The 18634-nt window shown below is 44.0% G+C and overlaps 1 protein-coding gene across 2 annotated transcripts; it reads left to right on the top strand.

Moving 5' to 3' along the window:
* The first annotated feature begins 7294 nt into the window (after window positions 1–7294).
* Window positions 7295–18634, top strand: LOC117272920 (uncharacterized). 2 transcript variants are annotated; one of them, XM_033652072.2, is made up of 5 exons: window positions 7303–7484; window positions 7916–8278; window positions 8525–8632; window positions 16488–16588; window positions 18411–18634. In XM_033652072.2, the coding sequence occupies exons 1-5, from the start codon at window positions 7427–7429 to the stop codon at window positions 18474–18476; spliced, it is 696 nt and encodes a 231-aa protein (XP_033507963.2). In that variant the 5' UTR covers window positions 7303–7426; the 3' UTR covers window positions 18477–18634. The 2 variants fall into 2 exon arrangements, with proteins under 2 accessions (XP_033507964.2, XP_033507963.2); XM_033652073.2 differs by lacking the exon at window positions 8525–8632 and having other exon boundaries at window positions 7295–7484.

Genomic DNA, 18634 nt, shown 5'->3' with positions numbered 1-18634 from the left:
TACATTACTTAAGTATTTTCAATATTTAACCAAAGAGTGGGATTCAACTCTATCATCCCTCTTCTACTACTAGTACTACTACTACTACTACTACTATTATTATTATTAGTATTATTATTATTGTTGCAAAATTTTTAATGTATTTTTCAAATTACTTTGTTTTTTCCCCTCTGTATGCATTTTTTAAGGTTATCATTATTATTTCTACTGTTATATCATTATTATTGTCATCATTATGACGACTTTTCCAACACAATTCTTTCTGTTCTTTTTTTAATCGCTGTGATTTTTTCCCTCTCTTTGTTTATTATTATCATTACATTATTAGTACAATTATTATGATTACAGATTACAGAAAAACTGTTTTCATAACCTTACAAATTTCATCTAGTATACTTACATTCTATAATTACCTCTCTATATAGTAGGTATAATTGGTAGTGGCGGAGTCCGCCATTTCTCTTTTGGATCTAAATGACCCACCACCAAGATAATTAGCTGAAAGTTGCTAAAAAGCTCACTTAAAATTATTGTCATGATTGCTCCAGCACCACAATTCTTTCTGTACTTTTTTTTTATTGTATTTGTTTATCATTATCATAATTTTATAGTTCTTCTTGTTCTTCTTCTTCATTTTCATATTCTTATTCTTCTTAATATTATGGCCTCTATTACTTTACTTTACTTTTTTTTAAACTCCCTTGTAATTCTACATTTTCATCACCAATTCCTCCTTTTTACAGTACAACTTTTTTTTCCTCTCATTTTCCATCTATTGTTGATATATTTTGTTCTGCCAACTACTCCGTCTTATTGACTTTGAACAGCATCTTTTGTCTCCCCAGTCTTAACCTATACAATACACAGTCCTATAAAATACTTACAGTAAGAGAAGTCAGTTGGTCACAGTTGTCTGTCAGAGACACTGAGAGGCAACTGTTTTCTGTGGCGCTACCAGTGAATTACTGGTGTTCTGTGCCCTCTGCTGGAACAATTTGGGAACTGAGCTGTCAGTGTCATGAATCATGCACAGGGTCAGTCAGTGCTTCCTGTTACTCATTGGTAGCTGTGGCTGCTGTGAAATATGTACAAAACTGTTGCTTCATTTACACCCCAGGAAGAACAGCGGTGGGTATGCTGCAGCTAATGGGAATCCTACATGAAACTACACTAAACTAAGCACAGATTTGGTCATAATGTATTCCTTAGTAGACACCCACCTATTAAATCATCAAATCTGACAATCTGGCAATACAGTGAGGTCAAAGGGAACAACAAAAGCAAGCAGAACAAATACGTTTGTCTGTAATTAAGTACTATTATAGTTGTTTGTTGATCTGTTTACTGCATGTCACAAACAAGCAGACCTCAGGGCTGTAGGTCTATGTCAGCTACGGGTGTGACGACTTGACATACAGCAGTGAGGTTAAGGGTCTTCCTGTTTTTCTCTCTCATCTTACTAACAGGCCAAAGCAGTGCATGAGCCTACTTCTGCTCACTAGACCATGTAGAACACTGCAGCGTAAAGCAGGCTGACTGTGCGTGCTCTGAAAAAATTGTCTCGTAAATAAATATGAGTATGAACAAACTTTCATTGACTCCTGTCACCATTACATGCTCGCTTATTGTCCAGAGATTGATAGCTAGATAATTAAGATCAGTTTCCTCATGACAGTGCCCCTATACTGCTCAAGAGAATTTCACATTGTGCACTTGTGCTGAAACACCTTTTGAATACATGGAAATCAATCAAGAAAAGTAAAATTAGAGATAAAAAGAAGTTAAAAATTTGTCCCCACATGTCATAAAAAGTACAGACGCTACAACAGGTTTGCCAATATAATCTTCCTGTTTTCTCCAAATGTTTTTTTTATAAATCCCTAATTTTCCTCTCCACAGTAAAGTTTTAAGATTTAAAATATAATAAAATCAAATCCCATTTTCGAAAGTAGCATGTTTATGGTCAGTATTTTTTTTCCGCAATAGCCATGCAGTGTACTTACATACTGCCTCTCTATGTAGTAGTTTTATTGGTAGTGGCGGAGTCCGCCATTTACACACTGGATTAATGACCTAATACCAAAACAATGATCTGAAAGATGCTAAAAAGCTCAGTTGAGATGAGTGGAATTGCAGCACTGGTGATAATTTAATGTGGGCACGTCACTGTGAGGCACTAGTTTTCAGATCACGCACTGTCATTTGATACATTGCTAAATATCGTAAACAAAGTCTATCCACACGGATGTTTATAGAAGCCTTATTGTCCTTTTCTCCTTTTATTTGGTTATTGTTATATACTATCTTTGCCATTTATTATTGTTCTTTATGTGTTGAGGGAAGACAATTTCTAGATATCAAGGGACTGGGTCAGTGGTTACATGAGGGCTGAATTTAGAGTCGTAACAGATGCTAAATGTATCTGTTTAAAAACTGAAAAATCTGAAAATTTGAGCATCAATTTAACTGATTAACTGCCCTTTTTTTAATTCACTTTTTTACATTTAATTGATAGAACAGTATTGGGTGTGAAGGGGAGGGAGAGAGGGTATGACAGGCAGCAGGGCGTAAGTCATCTGAGGAAGGAAGAGAGGCTGTGATTTTAAAAAAATCTTATCTATCTTATCTACCTTATCTTATAACTGGTAGAAAATATTTCCGCACACTTACATCTGTGCAGTGTTTTACTTTATTGTTTAGCTTTCGGTCTTTTAGACCTTCATCAGATCATTTATCTTCAAAAGTCTGAAAAGCCCTCAAAATGAGAGAGAGAGTGTGTGTGCATGTGTGTGCGCACGCATGCGCGCGTATGTGCCTGTGTGCATGTGTGTGTTTGATGTGAGAATTGAGTGCCAGTATTCAGTGGTGAGGTGTGAAATGATGAAGCTTCTTCTGAGCAGTCTGTTACTCAGTTTTCTCAGTGCCTGCTCTTCTTGGCGTAAGTAAAAATAAAATAATAATATTTCATTATCTCTATTTAAAGCTCCACGTTCAGTATCTTATGACATTTCAATATTAGTTACTTAGGAGTGAATTATAACATTTGATCAAATCAAGTTGATGTGTTTTGGGAATTAATAATTAATTAATAATATTAATAGACTGAGTTAAAGGTATACACAAAGCAAAGCTTCTTGTACAAAGCTTCATGTTGAAATTACTGTGGGCCGACACTTAATGACGTGGAACAAGTGACTATTCATTAAGTCATGTTTAATAAAACTGAAATATTTTGATTAATTTAAATTACAAAATTTGTAGAAGTATCTTGTGTCAAGATTGGGTGGTAATGATTATAGTAATACACATTTCATTATATTCATATATTTTTTGTATTTCTAAAACTTTACATACTAGGTTTCTATGTAGTGTAATGTAGCATAAAGTACTTATTTTTATGCTTTTACACACTTTTATATACCGAGCATATTATACACAATTTTATAATATCAAATACTTTACACATAAATGTTAAACATTGTAGCATAATGCACATATTTTTTATAGATTATATATATATGTCTTATAATTCTCTATGCTATACATTAAATGTATCCCAGTTTGCCTGTGAGATCAATAAAGTATTTCTGATTCCGGGAAGAAAGGGCAGCATAGTTAAGAGTTATTATTATTATGTTTTTTTTGTTTTTTAAATTTGTTTTTAATTTGTTTGCCTAGTTCTGTTTAAACTTTAGGGCCCAACATCTGTAGAATATTGTGAGAGCGCAGGCCATATTGATTTTGTTTCTTCTTTAAATTGTTTTTTATTGGTTTTGTTTTTTTATGACATTGTTTTTTATTGGTTTTGTATTGATTTTTATTGATTTTGGGGGTTTTATGCATAGCTGCACACAGATAAGAAGGAACCAGCCTAAACAGAGATTTATATATAAAAACTAAACAATAAGAGATTCTACGTACATATACAGAGAAGGCCAATTAACAGCAGCATACAATGTGCAGTGGTGTACGCAGTTTCCATAGCCAGACATAAAACATAAAGCTAAACAGTATATAGTATTTTACTTCATTAGACAAAAAAGTTGCAGAAATCAAGCGTCTCTGTGCCTGAAGAAAGGAACAGGATTTATTCAAGAAAAACAAACTTCATTTAAGTTTAGGTTTGGAATCAAGGTTTTAAATGTGTAGCTTGAGTGACAAGTTCAGGTAAATAATAATACCTAAATAGTTACATGTTATGACCATTTTAATTTTATCCCCCTTGAGCTGTTAACATCTTAGGAAGATTAGAACTTTTTGCCAGTCGTAAATAGCATGGATTTGGATTTGTCACCAGCTGAAGTGGTGCCAAATGGGACTGAACAACATCAAAAACAGACTGAAGGAATTCAAGAGTTTTACTACTGAGGGCGATGAGCAGTAGATAAGTGTATCATCTGCATTAGTAAATTACTATGATCTATTTTAAATGCTGTCTATATAAAGCATATCCTCTGACTTAGATGAAAATCTAGCTCCTGGTTCAACTTCTGAAATGTTGCAATATGTATGGTGCCATGATGACCTACCAAATCATGTATCCCTTTCTCTTTACAGGTGTTTCATCAGGTACACTTGTTGTTACCCAGAGTCCTGATGTCTCTGTCATGGAGGGGGAGACTGTAAACATCACCTGCTGCTGGACACTGGGGTTTGGAAGAATGAGAGTTGCCTGGCTGAAAAATCAAACAAATACTAATAAGACTGAGATTTCAAGATTGATAAATCAGTCTCAAGGATTGATGCCAAATGTGACATCTAACTGCTTACACTTGACCTTTCCGAATGTCACAAGAGAAGACTCGGGAAAATACATCTGCAAGGTGACTGTGGAGCTACCATCTTTAACTGTGGTTAATGGAAATGGTACTGTCATCACAGTTATGGCCAACAACAACAACAACAACAACAACACAAATGAAGACACAGCAGGAGGTAAGTGACAGCTGCCCCTAAAAGGTTTGGATGGCATGTAGATATAGTCTAAGCCTGTTGCCTCTGTGGGTGAATTTCAGGTTCTCATTGGGAGGTAGTGTTCATTTATGTCCTGAGGTGCCTGCCCATCCTCGCCCTCGTCATAACCTTCCTCTGCATCAACAAGTTCGTAACCAAAGCTCAGCTACACACACTAGGTACAATATAACTCTCACCCCATTATGATGATATGGTATACAGTATGTGACAGTTCAATATTACTAAGATTAGAGTATTCATGTTTCAGGTGCTACTGGAAATAAACTCACTGCAGCCCAAAGAACAGAAGAAAACCAAGAAGAAGAGGAGAGAGATGAAGGGGAAATAGAAGCAGAGTGAAATAAGAAAGGCTGATCGCAGCGTCTCGATTGGGACAAAAAAATCAACACGTGTCAGCCATGGGCGGATTATGAGACACTGGGCTCTTGGGCACAGATACAGAGAGCCCCACCACCTCTCCTGCACTGGAGCAAGACACAGTATGTGGTGGATTTGCATTTGCTTTGTAGTCGTTATGCATCCTTTTGTGGTTTTGTGTCTTCTTGTAGTCATTTTGATTTCTTAAAGATAATTTTTTTGTCTGATTGAAGTAATTCTGTATCTTTTTGAGGTCATCTTGTGTTGTTTTGTATTGATTTGTGTCTCTTTGTGGTTGTTTTGCCTGTTTTTGTAATTACTGTGTGTCTCTTTGCAGTTTCTTTGCTTCTCTTTGTGGTCTTCTGCTTCTTTTTTCGTCATGCTGTGTCTCCTTGGGGTTGTTTTGTGACTCTCGCAAGCAGTCTTGTGTCTTTTTGATTTGTTTTGTGTCTCTTGTAGCCATTTTGTGTAGTCTTGTGATTGTTTTTTGTATTTTTCTAGTCATGTGGGTGTCTTCAAGTTAATCTTGTGTCTTTTTGAGGTAATCTTGTGTGTATTTTGGCCATTTTGTGCTGCACTGTGTTTATTTTGGGTCTTCTTATGGTTGTTTTTGTGTCTGTTTTTTTTTTAAATATTTTTTTTGTCTGTTTGCAGTTCCTTTGCTTTTCTTTTTTGTGACTTATTGGAGTACTCTTGACTTTTTGGGTTATTATTTGTCTCTTTGCAGTCATTTGTGTCTGCTTAGGGTTGTTTTATGTCTCCTTGTAGTCATGTTGTGTCTTTTTGTGATTTGTTTTGTCTGTTTTTGTAATCATTTTGAGTCTCTTCCTGGTCACTATGTATTTATTTGAATGACATTTTGCAAGTAAGGGCCCCATAATACTTTGGGCCCCTAGGCCTGTGCCTGTTCAGTAATCCATCTATGGTATCAGCTTTTTATGAGTGTCTGACGTTTAAGATACTAGAAGTGGTTAACGTTGTACAAATCTGCACTTTGAGATGAATCTTGATGCTTTTATTTTGATGTATTTGCCAAGTGGACTAGTCAGCTGCTTGTATGTCCTTTGATTACAGCTGTGCTCTTAAATACATTTCATTAGAACAATGTTAAAACTGTTACAGGACAACAATTGCTTTCATCCTAATTTAAAAATGTACATGATCATATAAAGGCAAAGCTTCAGAAATTTAAAGGGACAGATTATGATTTGGTCTAAAGATGGGCCCATTAAAAGATCTGTAGTAAGACCCTTCAATGGCTTTTTTTTTTCTTTAAATACTTCCATTGTGAGGTTTTCTATTCTATATTAATGTTTCATGTGTGTGCACAACAACTAAAGCAAATTACTCGTATGTGAAAACCTACTTGTCAATAATCCAGGTTCCTCTGGTTCAGGTAAATTAGAGCCATCCTGTGACGGATTTGAAAAGTTTAAACTCTGGTGACTCCTAGTGGTGGTACTAGAAAATACACCACAACAGACAGCAGTTTATAAGCTCCCACTGGATCTGACCCCTGGACACAGATGAATAAACACAACAATCCAGTTAACTAGAAACTGGTAAACTTCCCCAGTTTCCACCAGGATTGTCTACAATGTCTACAAACGGAGAGAGAGTATTTAACTTCCTGTGAAGAAACTAAAGGGTAAACTTAGGACTAGGTTAGGGTTAGAAATGGAGTCAGGCCAAACATGTCACCTGAATCAATGAAAATGTCTCAAAGGAAATACGGATATTATACTGCTTCTCTCCTCAACATCTATTTTGTTGGTGCCTTCTGTCAGTATTTCTGTGTTAGAGTAAAATAAAACAAGACTTTTATGTTCAAACTCCATCATGAGAACAGAGAAGAGGGAAACACTTGTGAATCTCATCTGCCTTCTGTCTGAAGGAGGAAGGAACAAAAGCTGTGGTTTTCACACTTCTCTGCAGAAAACACAGAGGAACACACAAGAAAAGATGATGCCCATTAAGTTCTGTGTGTGCATGCGTACGTGTGTCTGCATGCGTGCGTGCGTGCGTGCGTAGGAAGGACTTAGAGCAGCTGTGACGAGATGAGTGTCAGTTGTCAGCGTTGAATCAGAGAGTAAAGATGAAGCTTCTACTGAGGAGTCTGCTACTCACTTCTCTCTGTACCATCTCATCCTGGAGTGAGTAAAAACACGATAACCTTTAACATCACATTTGTTTAATAGATGTATGCAGCAGTTAAAATTCATGCTCAAAATGCCTTTTCAGCTGTTTGTGATTAATGTGTACACTGATAATGTCAATGATCAAACAGGTGATACATAAAGACTGCTTGGAAATATTGTTTTGTTCCTCTAATAGAAGTGCTCTGAGTATGTGTTAACATTAACATTTGTATCTCTTATTATTTAAATGAACATGTTTCCACTGTTTAAATCTTTCGAATTGATAAATGTGTATTGAGCAAATGGAAGTTGGCAAAGAAAAGTGACACTATTTCTTTATTATTGGATTGGCATTACCACTTTGTCTGTTGACTTGCTTCTGAAATTTTGCAATATGTATGGTGCCATGATGACCTACCAAATCATGTATCCCTTTCTCTTTACAGGTGTTTCATCAGGTACACTTGTTGTTACCCAGAGTCCTGATGTCTCTGTCATGGAGGGGGAGACTGTAAACATCACCTGCTGCTGGACACTGGGGTTTGGAAGAATGAGAGTTGCCTGGCTGAAAAATCAAACAAATACTAATAAGACTGAGATTTCAAGATTGATAAATCAGTCTCAAGGACTGATGCCAAATGAAACATCTAACTGCTTACACTTGACCTTTCCGAATGTCACAAGAGAGGACTCAGGGAGATACATCTGCAAGGTGACTGTGGAGATACCATCTTTAACTGTGGTTAATGGAAATGGTACTGTCATCACAGTTACGGCCAAAGGCAACACAATGGACAACACAACAGGAGGTAGGGACAAAACACCAGTTGCTTTACAGTGTTGCATGAAGGGTTTGACTAATATTTTTCCTAATAATGTTGTGTCATCAGAATAGAATCTGCTCTGTTAATCTGATTTTCTCATCTTAAAGTGCAACTTCATTGAAATCCTAACTCGTACTCAAATTATATTTTTGGGAAAAGAAAAAAAAAATTAAATCCTGTTAATTTCATTGCAATATTTGTGTTTCATTTTTTACTTACAACGAAATCCAGGTTCTATCAGCAGTCCTTCAAAGCTTGCCATCATAATTCCCCTGGCTGCAGTGGCTTCATTGCTCCTCATCATTCTCATCTGTTTCGGCACTCTGAGGAGGAGACGAGGTACAAAGAAAATTGAATAACAGGGTTAAGCGTTAATGTTTTCTTTCACTTGCCTGGTCAAGCAAGTGGGCCAGAAATCTACTTACCTGACATAAATTTTTACTTGCCCCCACACAAACTTATTTATTATACTTATTTAAGATAAAAAATAAAAAAAAAATAGCGGGTATCAAATGGCAACAACGACTCAGGAGAAGAGGGAGTTATGGGCAGCCGTCTTAGCTGTTATGCAAGCTAGATGTTTTCGGTTCTTGTTATACCACTCCAGAGACATTTTTGGGGGAAACTTGACATGCCTTTCAAAAAATGGACCTGTCTTATCACCCTTGCTCTCAAACTTGTAGCAAACTGTGCTATATATAGTTGGAGTTGAGCACACATCCTTTACTAGCACTGTCCAACTAAACTCCCATTTCCAGGATATTTGAAAAGCTGACTTTTGCTTCAGCTCATAAACTTTGCCAATTTCTCACGAATGCCCAGTTGATACTGCATGCACGCAATTCTAAATAGAGATGACAAGGAAGTGAGATAGCTCATGCCTTTGAGCCTTTGGTAGCCTGACATACCATTTTACTTAGCCCAAGCAACTGGGCAATCCTTACTGTTGAGCCCTGTAATATTACCATACTATTCATGGTCACATCAGAAATAGAATTGATGCCTTGTCCCAGATTAAATGATTGCTTCACTCAAATAAAAAATAAAATAAAATTCTTACTTGCCTAGTGTAGCCATGAAGATGGTTTTTGCTCAGTTTGACTCAGGGTCTTCTGCCTCCACCCAAATAAAATGTAGGTTCATCTAATTTTGTTTGTGGTACATACAGCATCGCAAATCTACATTAGAAAAATATACAGCATTTATATAGTCAAATGTAATTAATTTGATCTATGTTTTTAGATAACACAATACAAGATGAAATCATGAGCAATCAGCCTGTTTTAGGCAATTTTAAAATTCAGTGATACAGTATAGTAAGCCTGTAGCCCTGAACACCTTTACAGAATGGCAACTTAAGGGCTTAAGTTTTTGCTGAGAAGTAAATCTTTTTTTTAAAGGTTATTTTTATGGGCTTTTTTGCCTTTAATGGACAGGACAGTATGTGAAATGGGGAGAGAGGGAGAGTGGGGAATGACACGCAGCAAAAGGCCGCAGGCCAGCATCGAACCCATGGCTTCTGAAAACACAATACTAACATATTATCACCTTATATGCTGTAAGCAAACAGTGGCTTATTACCTGAAGCGAAGTGAGTTGTAAAGCAAAACAATGAGTTAAAGTTGCACACTTTGTGTTGTGCTGACAGGAATTGCAAAGTTGCGTGATCTTTTGGATAGTTTGTCATGGCAAATGACCCCTGTGACAGTGCGCATCCGACAAAGACGCGCACTGTCACAGCAGAATTTAGCAAGAAATATTTTTTCATTCATGGTATTTTTATACAGTTTAACACAGATGTGAAAAGGTATCATGTCAATGAAAAATGTATGGGACCAAGGTGGAACCCTGGGGTACACCAAGCACAATGTCTTTTAGGGGAATTGGTTGTTACAGTGTGGTGAGCTTTTAGGGATACATGAGTTGGGCAAACTTAGTAAAGGTGAGAATAGTTTTTCAGGTAAAATGGTAGAAATTGTATCCTGCTACAGTCCAAACACAGTGTCACTTCCTGGCACTGTTTGTAAGCAATGCAATAAACCAGCAACCTTCCTGGGGTACTTCTATCAGCTCCATGCATCATTACTGTGACATACTGTCACAATCCCTGTCTCTCAGTCCTCTCCTGCCACTCTGCTGCAGTGTTTTTCCACTCCCCCTCCCTCTGCTTCACTCTACCTGCCAGCCGCGCCCACCTCATCAGCCCAACTCTGCTCACCTGCCTACACAGCTGCAGCTCATCAACCAGCCCTGCATATAAGCCTCTCCAGCACCTTCACTCACTGCCAGATTGTTCTTTAGCATTATGCGAGACTCTCCAGCGTTCTTCTCCTGCCTGATCTCCCGGTGCCAACTCTGCCTGTCCCCGACCTGCTCCCCTCGTCTGCCTCCCGGTAAACTCACCTGCCTTCTGTCCCCGACCTCGTGCTTTGCTTCAGCGTCTCTGGTTTCTGCCTGCTCGTCTGGTCTCGACTCCTCCGCCCGGCCTCGTCTACCCTCCTGCCTGCTCCTCAACGGTGCTTCTGCCTTCGCTGACGGCTCTTCTAGCTATGACCCCCCCACCGGCTCCCGACCTCGCCTCAGCTCACTCCTCGTCGGCTTCTCAGCACGATCAGCTGGCACTTCAGCCTACGGTGCGTCTGCCTCGCCACCTTTGGCTGCCGTAAGCTTGATCTCTTTCCCTCATCTGAGCCTCAGAGACTGTGTGAGGGCAACTTGCCCGAAGAACGAACTTTATTCTGTGTTTATTCTGCCTGCTGCATTCCCTGTTTGCTGTGGTGCTAATAAAAGTCATTACCAACTGTTCCTGCGAGCCTGGTACTGCATTTGGGTCCACAAACACACCCGTTTCAGTACAATCTGGCCAGAAATGGACCCAGCAGACCCTGCTTCACCTCAGTCTCGCCTAGCCCGGGTGGAGGGCATGCTCCAGCAGCATGAGGCTCAGTTAGCCTCCAACGCGGCGGAGGCTCGTCAGTCGGCGTCTGCTCTGGAACGAGCGCTAACCTCGCTAGCCGCCCAGGTGCAACAGATGGCGGCCGCCATGACACAACACGCCGTTCCTGCTGCGGCTCCAGCCCCTCCTGCTCCGACCCCGGGGCCGTGCTCTAGCACTGCACCCGAGCCCCGGGTGGGGGCGCCAGAACGCTACGCAGGGGACCCTGAGGGCTGCAACCCTTTCCTGACAAACTGTTCCATTCTGTTCGCCCTGCAACCTCATACCTTCGCCACAGAGGGGGCTAGAGTCGCCTTCACCATCAACCACCTCACTGGAAGGGCACGTCTGTGGGGAACGGCAGAGTGGGAGAGAGGCACACCAGCCTGCGCCTCTTTCCAGGCCTTCTCAGAGGAGCTTCGCAAGGTTTTTGGTCCCGTTTCCCTGGGTCCTGATGCTACAGGGGGTCTCATGAGCCAGAGGCAGGGGGATCGGACAGTTGCTGACTATGCCATTGACTTCAGGACCCGGGCTCGTCTCAGTGATTGGAACGCTGCCGCCCAATGTGACGCTTTCCTCAACGGGCTGGCTCCGTACGTGAAGGATGAGCTGGTTTCGTTCGACCTCCCCAGTTCCCTGGACGGACTCATCGAGTTGACCACGAGGCTGGACAGGCGGATTCAGACAAGGAGGAGGGAACAACGCCACGAGGGAGGAGATCACCGGCCATCTTTCCGTCAACGTCGACTCCCAGCCCCTCCTGTCCTGATGCTACAGGGGGTCCCCTGTCCCCGACCCAAGACCTCTGTTCCACGTCCAGCTTTTGCTGCCAGGGGGGTCCCACACCCTTGCCACATTCATCGACTCGGGGGCGGACGTCAGCCTGATCGACGAGGAGCTCGCCCGCCAGTTGGACCTCATTAGGGTCCCTCTCCCTCATCCCGTGCCAGCCAGCGCCCTGGACGGTCATCTCCTGGGGACTGTCACTCATCAAACCACTCCCATCTCGATGCTTCTGTCCGGCACACATCAAGAGACTATTCAGTTTCACATTCTGAGATCTCCCAACCTTCCCCTGATTCTTGGCTACCCCTGGCTTCGCCGTCATAACCCCCACATAGACTGGTCCACGGGGTCCATCCTGGGATGGAGCCCCTCCTGTCAACAGATCTGCCTCAGACCAGCAGTGGCATCCACGCCACCGGCCAGCTCCCGTTCCACCTCAGACCTCTCCATGGTGCCCCCTGACTACCACGACTTCTGGGAGGTGTTTAGCAAGGCTAGGGCCACCTCTCTGCCCCCTCATCGGCCCTACGACTGTGCCATCGACCTCCTTCCCGGCTCCGTCCCTCCCAAGGGCCGCCTCTACTCCCTGTCCGCACCTGAAAGGGAAGCCATGGAGACCTACATAAACGACGCCCTGGCCGCCGGGATCATCCGACCCTCCTCTTCACCTGCCGGAGCGGGGTTCTTCTTCGTCGACAAGAAGGACGGGACATTAAGGCCCTGCATCGACTACAGAGGGCTCAACGACATCACGGTGAAGAACCGCTACCCTCTCCCCCTCATCGCCTCAGCCTTCGAGCTGCTCCAAGGGGCCACCATCTTCACTAAGTATGGCCTCCGCAACGCATACCATCTGGTCCGGATCCGTGAGGGAGACGAGTGGAAGACGGCCTTCAACACCCCTACTGGACATTACGAGTACCTGGTGATGCCTTTCGGCCTCACCAATGCCCCTGCTGTGTTCCAAGCCCTCATCAATGACGTGCTCCGAGACATGCTCAATAAGTTCGTGTTCGTCTACCTAGACGATATTCTCATCTTCTCCCGCTCCAAGCAAGAACACATTCATCACGTCCAGACAGTGTTGCAGCGACTGCTGGAGAACTCACTGTTCGTCAAGGCGGAGAAGTGCGAGTTCCACGCCCCCTCTGTCTCCTTCCTGGGGTACATCATAGGCCGGGACCGCATGGAGATGGACCCCGTCAAGGTATCAGCTGTCACCTCCTGGCCCGTCCCTGATTCCCGCAAACAGCTGCAACGATTCCTGGGCTTCGCCAACTTCTATAGGAGGTTCATCCGGGGCTACAGCACGGTGGCAGCACCTCTCACCGCCCTCACCTCCTCCAAGGTCCCTTTCAGGTGGACCTCGGCCGCCGAGGAGGCGTTCCTGCACCTGAAGGGGCGGTTCACCTCAGCCCCCATTCTCCTGATCCCTGACCCCGAGAGACAGTTCGTCGTAGAAGTCGACGCTTCGGATGTGGGGTTGGGGGCCGTCCTCTCCCAACGTGCTGCCAGGGACCAGAAGCTTCACCCCTGCGCCTTTTTCTCCCGGCGTCTGTCCCCAGCTGAAAGAAATTACGACATCGGGAATCGAGAACTGTTGGCGGTGAAGCTGGCACTGGAGGAGTGGCGCCATTGGTTGGAGGGAACCAAGACCCCCTTTCTCGTCTGGACTGACCACAAGAATCTGGAGTACATCCGCTCGGCCAAGAGGCTGAACTCTCGTCAAGCCCGGTGGGCCCTCTTCTTCGCCAGATTCAACTTCACTCTCTCCTACCGTCCAGGCTCCCGCAACGTCAAACCTGACGCCCTGTCCCGTCAGTTCATGGTCGGGGAAGAGGACTCCCCCAGCCCTGACAACATCCTCCCCACTTCTCGTCTGATGGCCGCTCTCACCTGGGGGGTGGAGGAGCGAGTTAGAGCTGCTTTGGAGGACCAGCCCGGGCCCAGCTCCTGCCCCCAAGACCGCCTATTCATCCCGCAGGAGTTAAGGACGGAGGTTCTGCAGTGGGCCCACGACTCCCGGCTCACCTGCCATCTGGGGATCCTCCGTACCAAGGAGGTCCTACAACGGCGGTTCTGGTGGGCTACTTTGGATGAGGACACCAGAGACTTTGTTAACGCTTGCCCAATCTGCAACCAGAACAAGGCCCCTCGGCAGGCCCCTGCCGGCCACCTGCAACCCCTGCCTGTGCCTCACCGCCCCTGGTCCCACATCTCTTTGGACTTTGTCACTGGACTGCCGCTGTCAGGGGGCCACACCGCCATTTTGACTATTGTGGACCGCTTCAGTAAAATGGCTCATTTCGTGCCCCTGCCCAAGCTTCCATCGGCCAAAGAGACTGCTGAACTGATTCTGCAACACGTGTTCCGGATTCACGGCCTCCCGTCTGATGTGGTCTCCGATCGAGGCCCCCAGTTCACCTCTTCCTTCTGGAGGGAATTCTGCCGTCTCCTGGGGGCCTCCACCAGCCTGACGTCTGGATTTCATCCCCAGTCTAATGGTCAGTCAGAAAGGATGAATCAAGAAATGGAAACGGCGCTCCGCTGCATGGTCTCCAGGCACCCTGCCTCCTGGTCCTCGCAACTGCTGTGGGTGGAGTACGCCCACAACACCCTCATCAGGTCCGCTACTGGACTCTCCCCTTTCCAGTGCGCTTACAGCTTTCAGCCTCCCCTGTTTTCTGCTCAAGAGAAAGAGACCGTCTGTCCCTCAGTGGAGGCCTTCATCCGCCGCTGCCGCCGGACCTGGACACAGGCCAGGGCTGCACTTCTACGGGCCGCCGACAGATACTCGACAGCCGCCAACCGTCACCGCTCCCAGGCCCCCCCTTATCAGGTGGGACAGAAGGTGTGGCTTTCTACCCGGGACCTGCCTTTGAGGGTGGAGTCGAGGAAGTTGGGCCCCAAATTCATCAGTCCTTTCCCCATCGAGAGGGTGATAAACCCAGTGGCTGTTCGACTCAAGTTGCCCCGTTCCATGCGGATTCATCCCACCTTCCATGTCTCCAAGCTAAAGCCGTGTCGGGAGAGCCACCTGCAGCCCGCCTCCCGGCCACCCCCACCACCTCGCATCATCGATGGGGACCCTGCTTACACGGTGCACCGCTTGCTCCGCTCTCGTCGCCGGGGAAGGGGCCTGCAGTACCTCGTCGACTGGGAGGGGTACGGTCCGGAGGAGCGGTCATGGGTTCCGGCCCGTCAGATCCTGGACGCACGGCTCATCAGGGAGTTCCATCGCCAACACCCTGACCAGCCCTCCAACATCACCTCGGCACAAGGGGGCCCCAACACTGACCTTCGGTCTCCTCCTGCATCTGAGGCATCTGGGTCTGAGGAGGAGGATGCGGGACCGGCCTCGGAGGATGAAGAGACTGGGACAGAGGCCTCTGAGGAATTTTAGCCCTCCTCCAGGCCCCCGCCACCCACCCGGCTCCTCTGGAACTGTTTGGGACGTCAGGAGCCGTCCCTTGAGGGGGGGGTTCTGTCACAATCCCTGTCTCTCAGTCCTCTCCTGCCACTCTGCTGCAGTGTTTTTCCACTCCCCCTCCCTCTGCTTCACTCTACCTGCCAGCCGCGCCCACCTCATCAGCCCAACTCTGCTCACCTGCCTACACAGCTGCAGCTCATCAACCAGCCCTGCATATAAGCCTCTCCAGCACCTTCACTCACTGCCAGATTGTTCTTTAGCATTATGCGAGACTCTCCAGCGTTCTTCTCCTGCCTGATCTCCCGGTGCCAGCTCTGCCTGTCCCCGACCTGCTCCCCTCGTCTGCCTCCCGGTAAACTCACCTGCCTTCTGTCCCCGACCTCGTGCTTTGCTTCAGCGTCTCTGGTTTCTGCCTGCTCGTCTGGTCTCGACTCCGCCGCCCGGCCTCGTCTACCCTCCTGCCTGCTCCTCAACGGTGCTTCTGCCTTCGCTGACGGCTCTTCTAGCTACGACCCCCCCACCGGCTCCCGACCTCGCCTCAGCTCACTCCTCGTCGGCTTCTCAGCACGATCAGCCGGCACTTCAGCCTACGGTGCGTCTGCCTCGCCACCTTTGGCTGCCGTAAGCTTGATCTCTTTCCCTCATCTGAGCCTCAGAGACTGTGTGAGGGCAACTTGCCCGAAGAACGAACTTTATTCTGTGTTTATTCTGCCTGCTGCATTCCCTGTTTGCTGTGGTGCTAATAAAAGTCATTACCAACTGTTCCTGCGAGCCTGGTACTGCATTTGGGTCCACAAACACACCCGTTTCACATACTATATATTGTTTTAGTATTAGTAGTAGCCTTGTGGTGAACAATAATGTAATAATAGTATTAATATAGCAACTTGTAGCAGAAGTAAACAGTGGTAGAGTCAAACTGCAATACACAGCCAAGTTTAAATAAATCTTAAGTGTGCTGCTTCTATGTATTTACAGCACAGGTTTTTATTTTGTTCAACATTACAATGAATCATTTGTGTGTGTGTTTCCCATGGGTTCAGCACAAGCAGCCAGGGTGATCTACGAGGTTCCCCACATTGACTCTGAAGAGGCAGAAATGGACAAACACAGCACCAGCTCCTCCAGAGGTTCTTCTCAGTGGGTGAGTCAATGGCATCAATTGTGCAATGACACTTGCGCACAAATGTTGCGTGTAGAGGAACAGCAAACTGAAAAAAAGGTGGCAATAACCAGCTGGCTGGGTCTTGTTCCTTCCTATTCAGTGTGGTAAATAAGGTGTCAAATAGTATGAAGATAACGGAAACCACCTTTTGATGTGATCCTGTTACTTTGTAGACTTCAGTGGAGAAAATGTCTGTCGGCCATATATTGTTTAAACTGTCTTCACTCAACCTACTAAAAGTTTCCAACCTCTTTGCAGAATTGCTTTGCATGAGGGGTTTATATAATATGTGAGAGCTGAAGTGTGAGACATAAGAGTGACATGGTGAATGGTGTGAAATACGCGGGTGCACACCTTCTGTAAAGCTCACATTACTTTATCAACAAAGAAAGCCACATTAAATTGTAACTTCACTGGCGGTTATCAGTGTGATGTCGCTGTGTTACGCAGTATCCTACACTGACAGGTTTTTGTAACATTTACAACCAATTTAAAGAAAGATTCAGGACATGCAATTATCTCTTGGTACGTGCTACATAACACATGGTTTCTTCATTCTTCTTTCACCATAAATTGCAGTTAGATGTGATTTTTTTTTTGCTGTAATGCCTGTATGGTGTAATACAGTCCCCATAAATGATTAAATACCTGTGCAATACTTAAAATGTTCACTTTTTGTTGAGGCTTTAGCTACTACCTTAGTTGTTGAGATTGTACTCTGTTTTATTAGACTGCATTATGTTATAAGGAGTTTTTTTAAAATATGTTTTTTCCATCCCATTGACATACACGGTAAAGCAACATCATGCAAAGCCAATATCCTATTGCACAAAAACCCCACAATCACCCACTGACATCTGGCTTTTTTATGTAAATGGGAAGGTTACAATTGGCATTAAAACCTGGGTCGATTGACTCTGCGTTAGTCACAGATATTTACGCCCCTTAACCAGCGAGATGCAATGACACGCTGTCACATTCAATATGAATACTCAATGTTTCTTTTTTTCCATATAAGGTATTAAATTTTGAACAGGCTCAGTGTGATGTTCAGTGTGACAGTGGTATTCATGTAATATAGTAAACAAGCTAATGGCACAACAACATTATTTTGCTGACGCTAGATATGAAACAATAGCCAGAGACTTTAAACAAACGGTCCTCAGACTGATGATCATGGGGAAGCCCCACTATTTTAGGTGGACTTTCCCGTGTTTAAAAACTAATGTACACACATTTTCACAAAATCAAGGACATATACACCTTAAATCAATGCAGAGAAGGCACAATAAAATTTCACCAGAGTGCAGTAATTTTAATTGTTTGATGCTAAAGATTTTCTGGCAGAGGACCCACAACCCCCACCCCATTTTATATGTGCTCCTCCCATTGTTAAAAGAAAACCTACGCCTTTGTGGTAATGCAGTAAAACAACACCACAATCTCCAGGCATAATACACTGGCATTAAAATCAAAAAGCGTGTTTCATTATTGTCGGTCATACTGCTGTACTGGATCACGTTGCAGCGTAAAGACGTTTTTTCATCACTCACTTTAAGTATAACGTCCAATTTTTTAACTTGTACAGCTATATAGTATGCAGTAACTTCTAGTATTGAGACATTATTATGAAATATAGCTGACATCCTGTGTCTGACTAATTGTTCCCAGTACTCACGCCCACTCAGTTTTTCTAATCTGCACATCGGCAAAGGTCTTTCGACACATGTTGATACACTGCTTTACATTCACTGACGATGTGCGGTTACAGTAATTGTTTTGGTCTCTCTGTCTCTTGCAGTGTCAGGTACCGGTGTATGAATCATTTGATTACTTTGAACGTGTCCAGACCAAAGAAAGCGGATGAGGATCTACTTGGGGGAATTTCCAGTATTTTCTATCCATACTTTAAATCATGTATATATTATAAATGTACATTCATTTACTTACCTTTACCTGAATTATGTAAATGATTTTAAATGCATGTAAATATTTTATATTTTTCCATAAAGTCAGTCATTTCCA

This window comes from Epinephelus lanceolatus, chromosome 22, assembly GCF_041903045.1.
Source record: "Epinephelus lanceolatus isolate andai-2023 chromosome 22, ASM4190304v1, whole genome shotgun sequence".
Classification (NCBI taxonomy): domain Eukaryota; kingdom Metazoa; phylum Chordata; class Actinopteri; order Perciformes; family Serranidae; genus Epinephelus; species Epinephelus lanceolatus.
Note: the sequence above shows the minus strand (reverse complement) of the source record. Positions and strands in the feature narration are given on the sequence as shown.

What these genes read in the sequence shown, in the direction of transcription:
- LOC117272920 (XM_033652072.2), top strand. Translation starts at nt 7,427, where the DNA reads ATGAAGCTTCTACTGAGGAGTCTGCTACTCACTTCTCTCTGTACCATC. An exon ending in CACTCTGAGGAGGAGACGAG is followed by an intron (nt 8,633 to 16,487) that starts GTACAAAGAAAA and finishes CCATGGGTTCAG; the next exon opens with CACAAGCAGCCAGGGTGATC. An exon ending in CCAGAGGTTCTTCTCAGTGG is followed by an intron (nt 16,589 to 18,410) that starts GTGAGTCAATGG and finishes TGTCTCTTGCAG; the next exon opens with TGTCAGGTACCGGTGTATGA.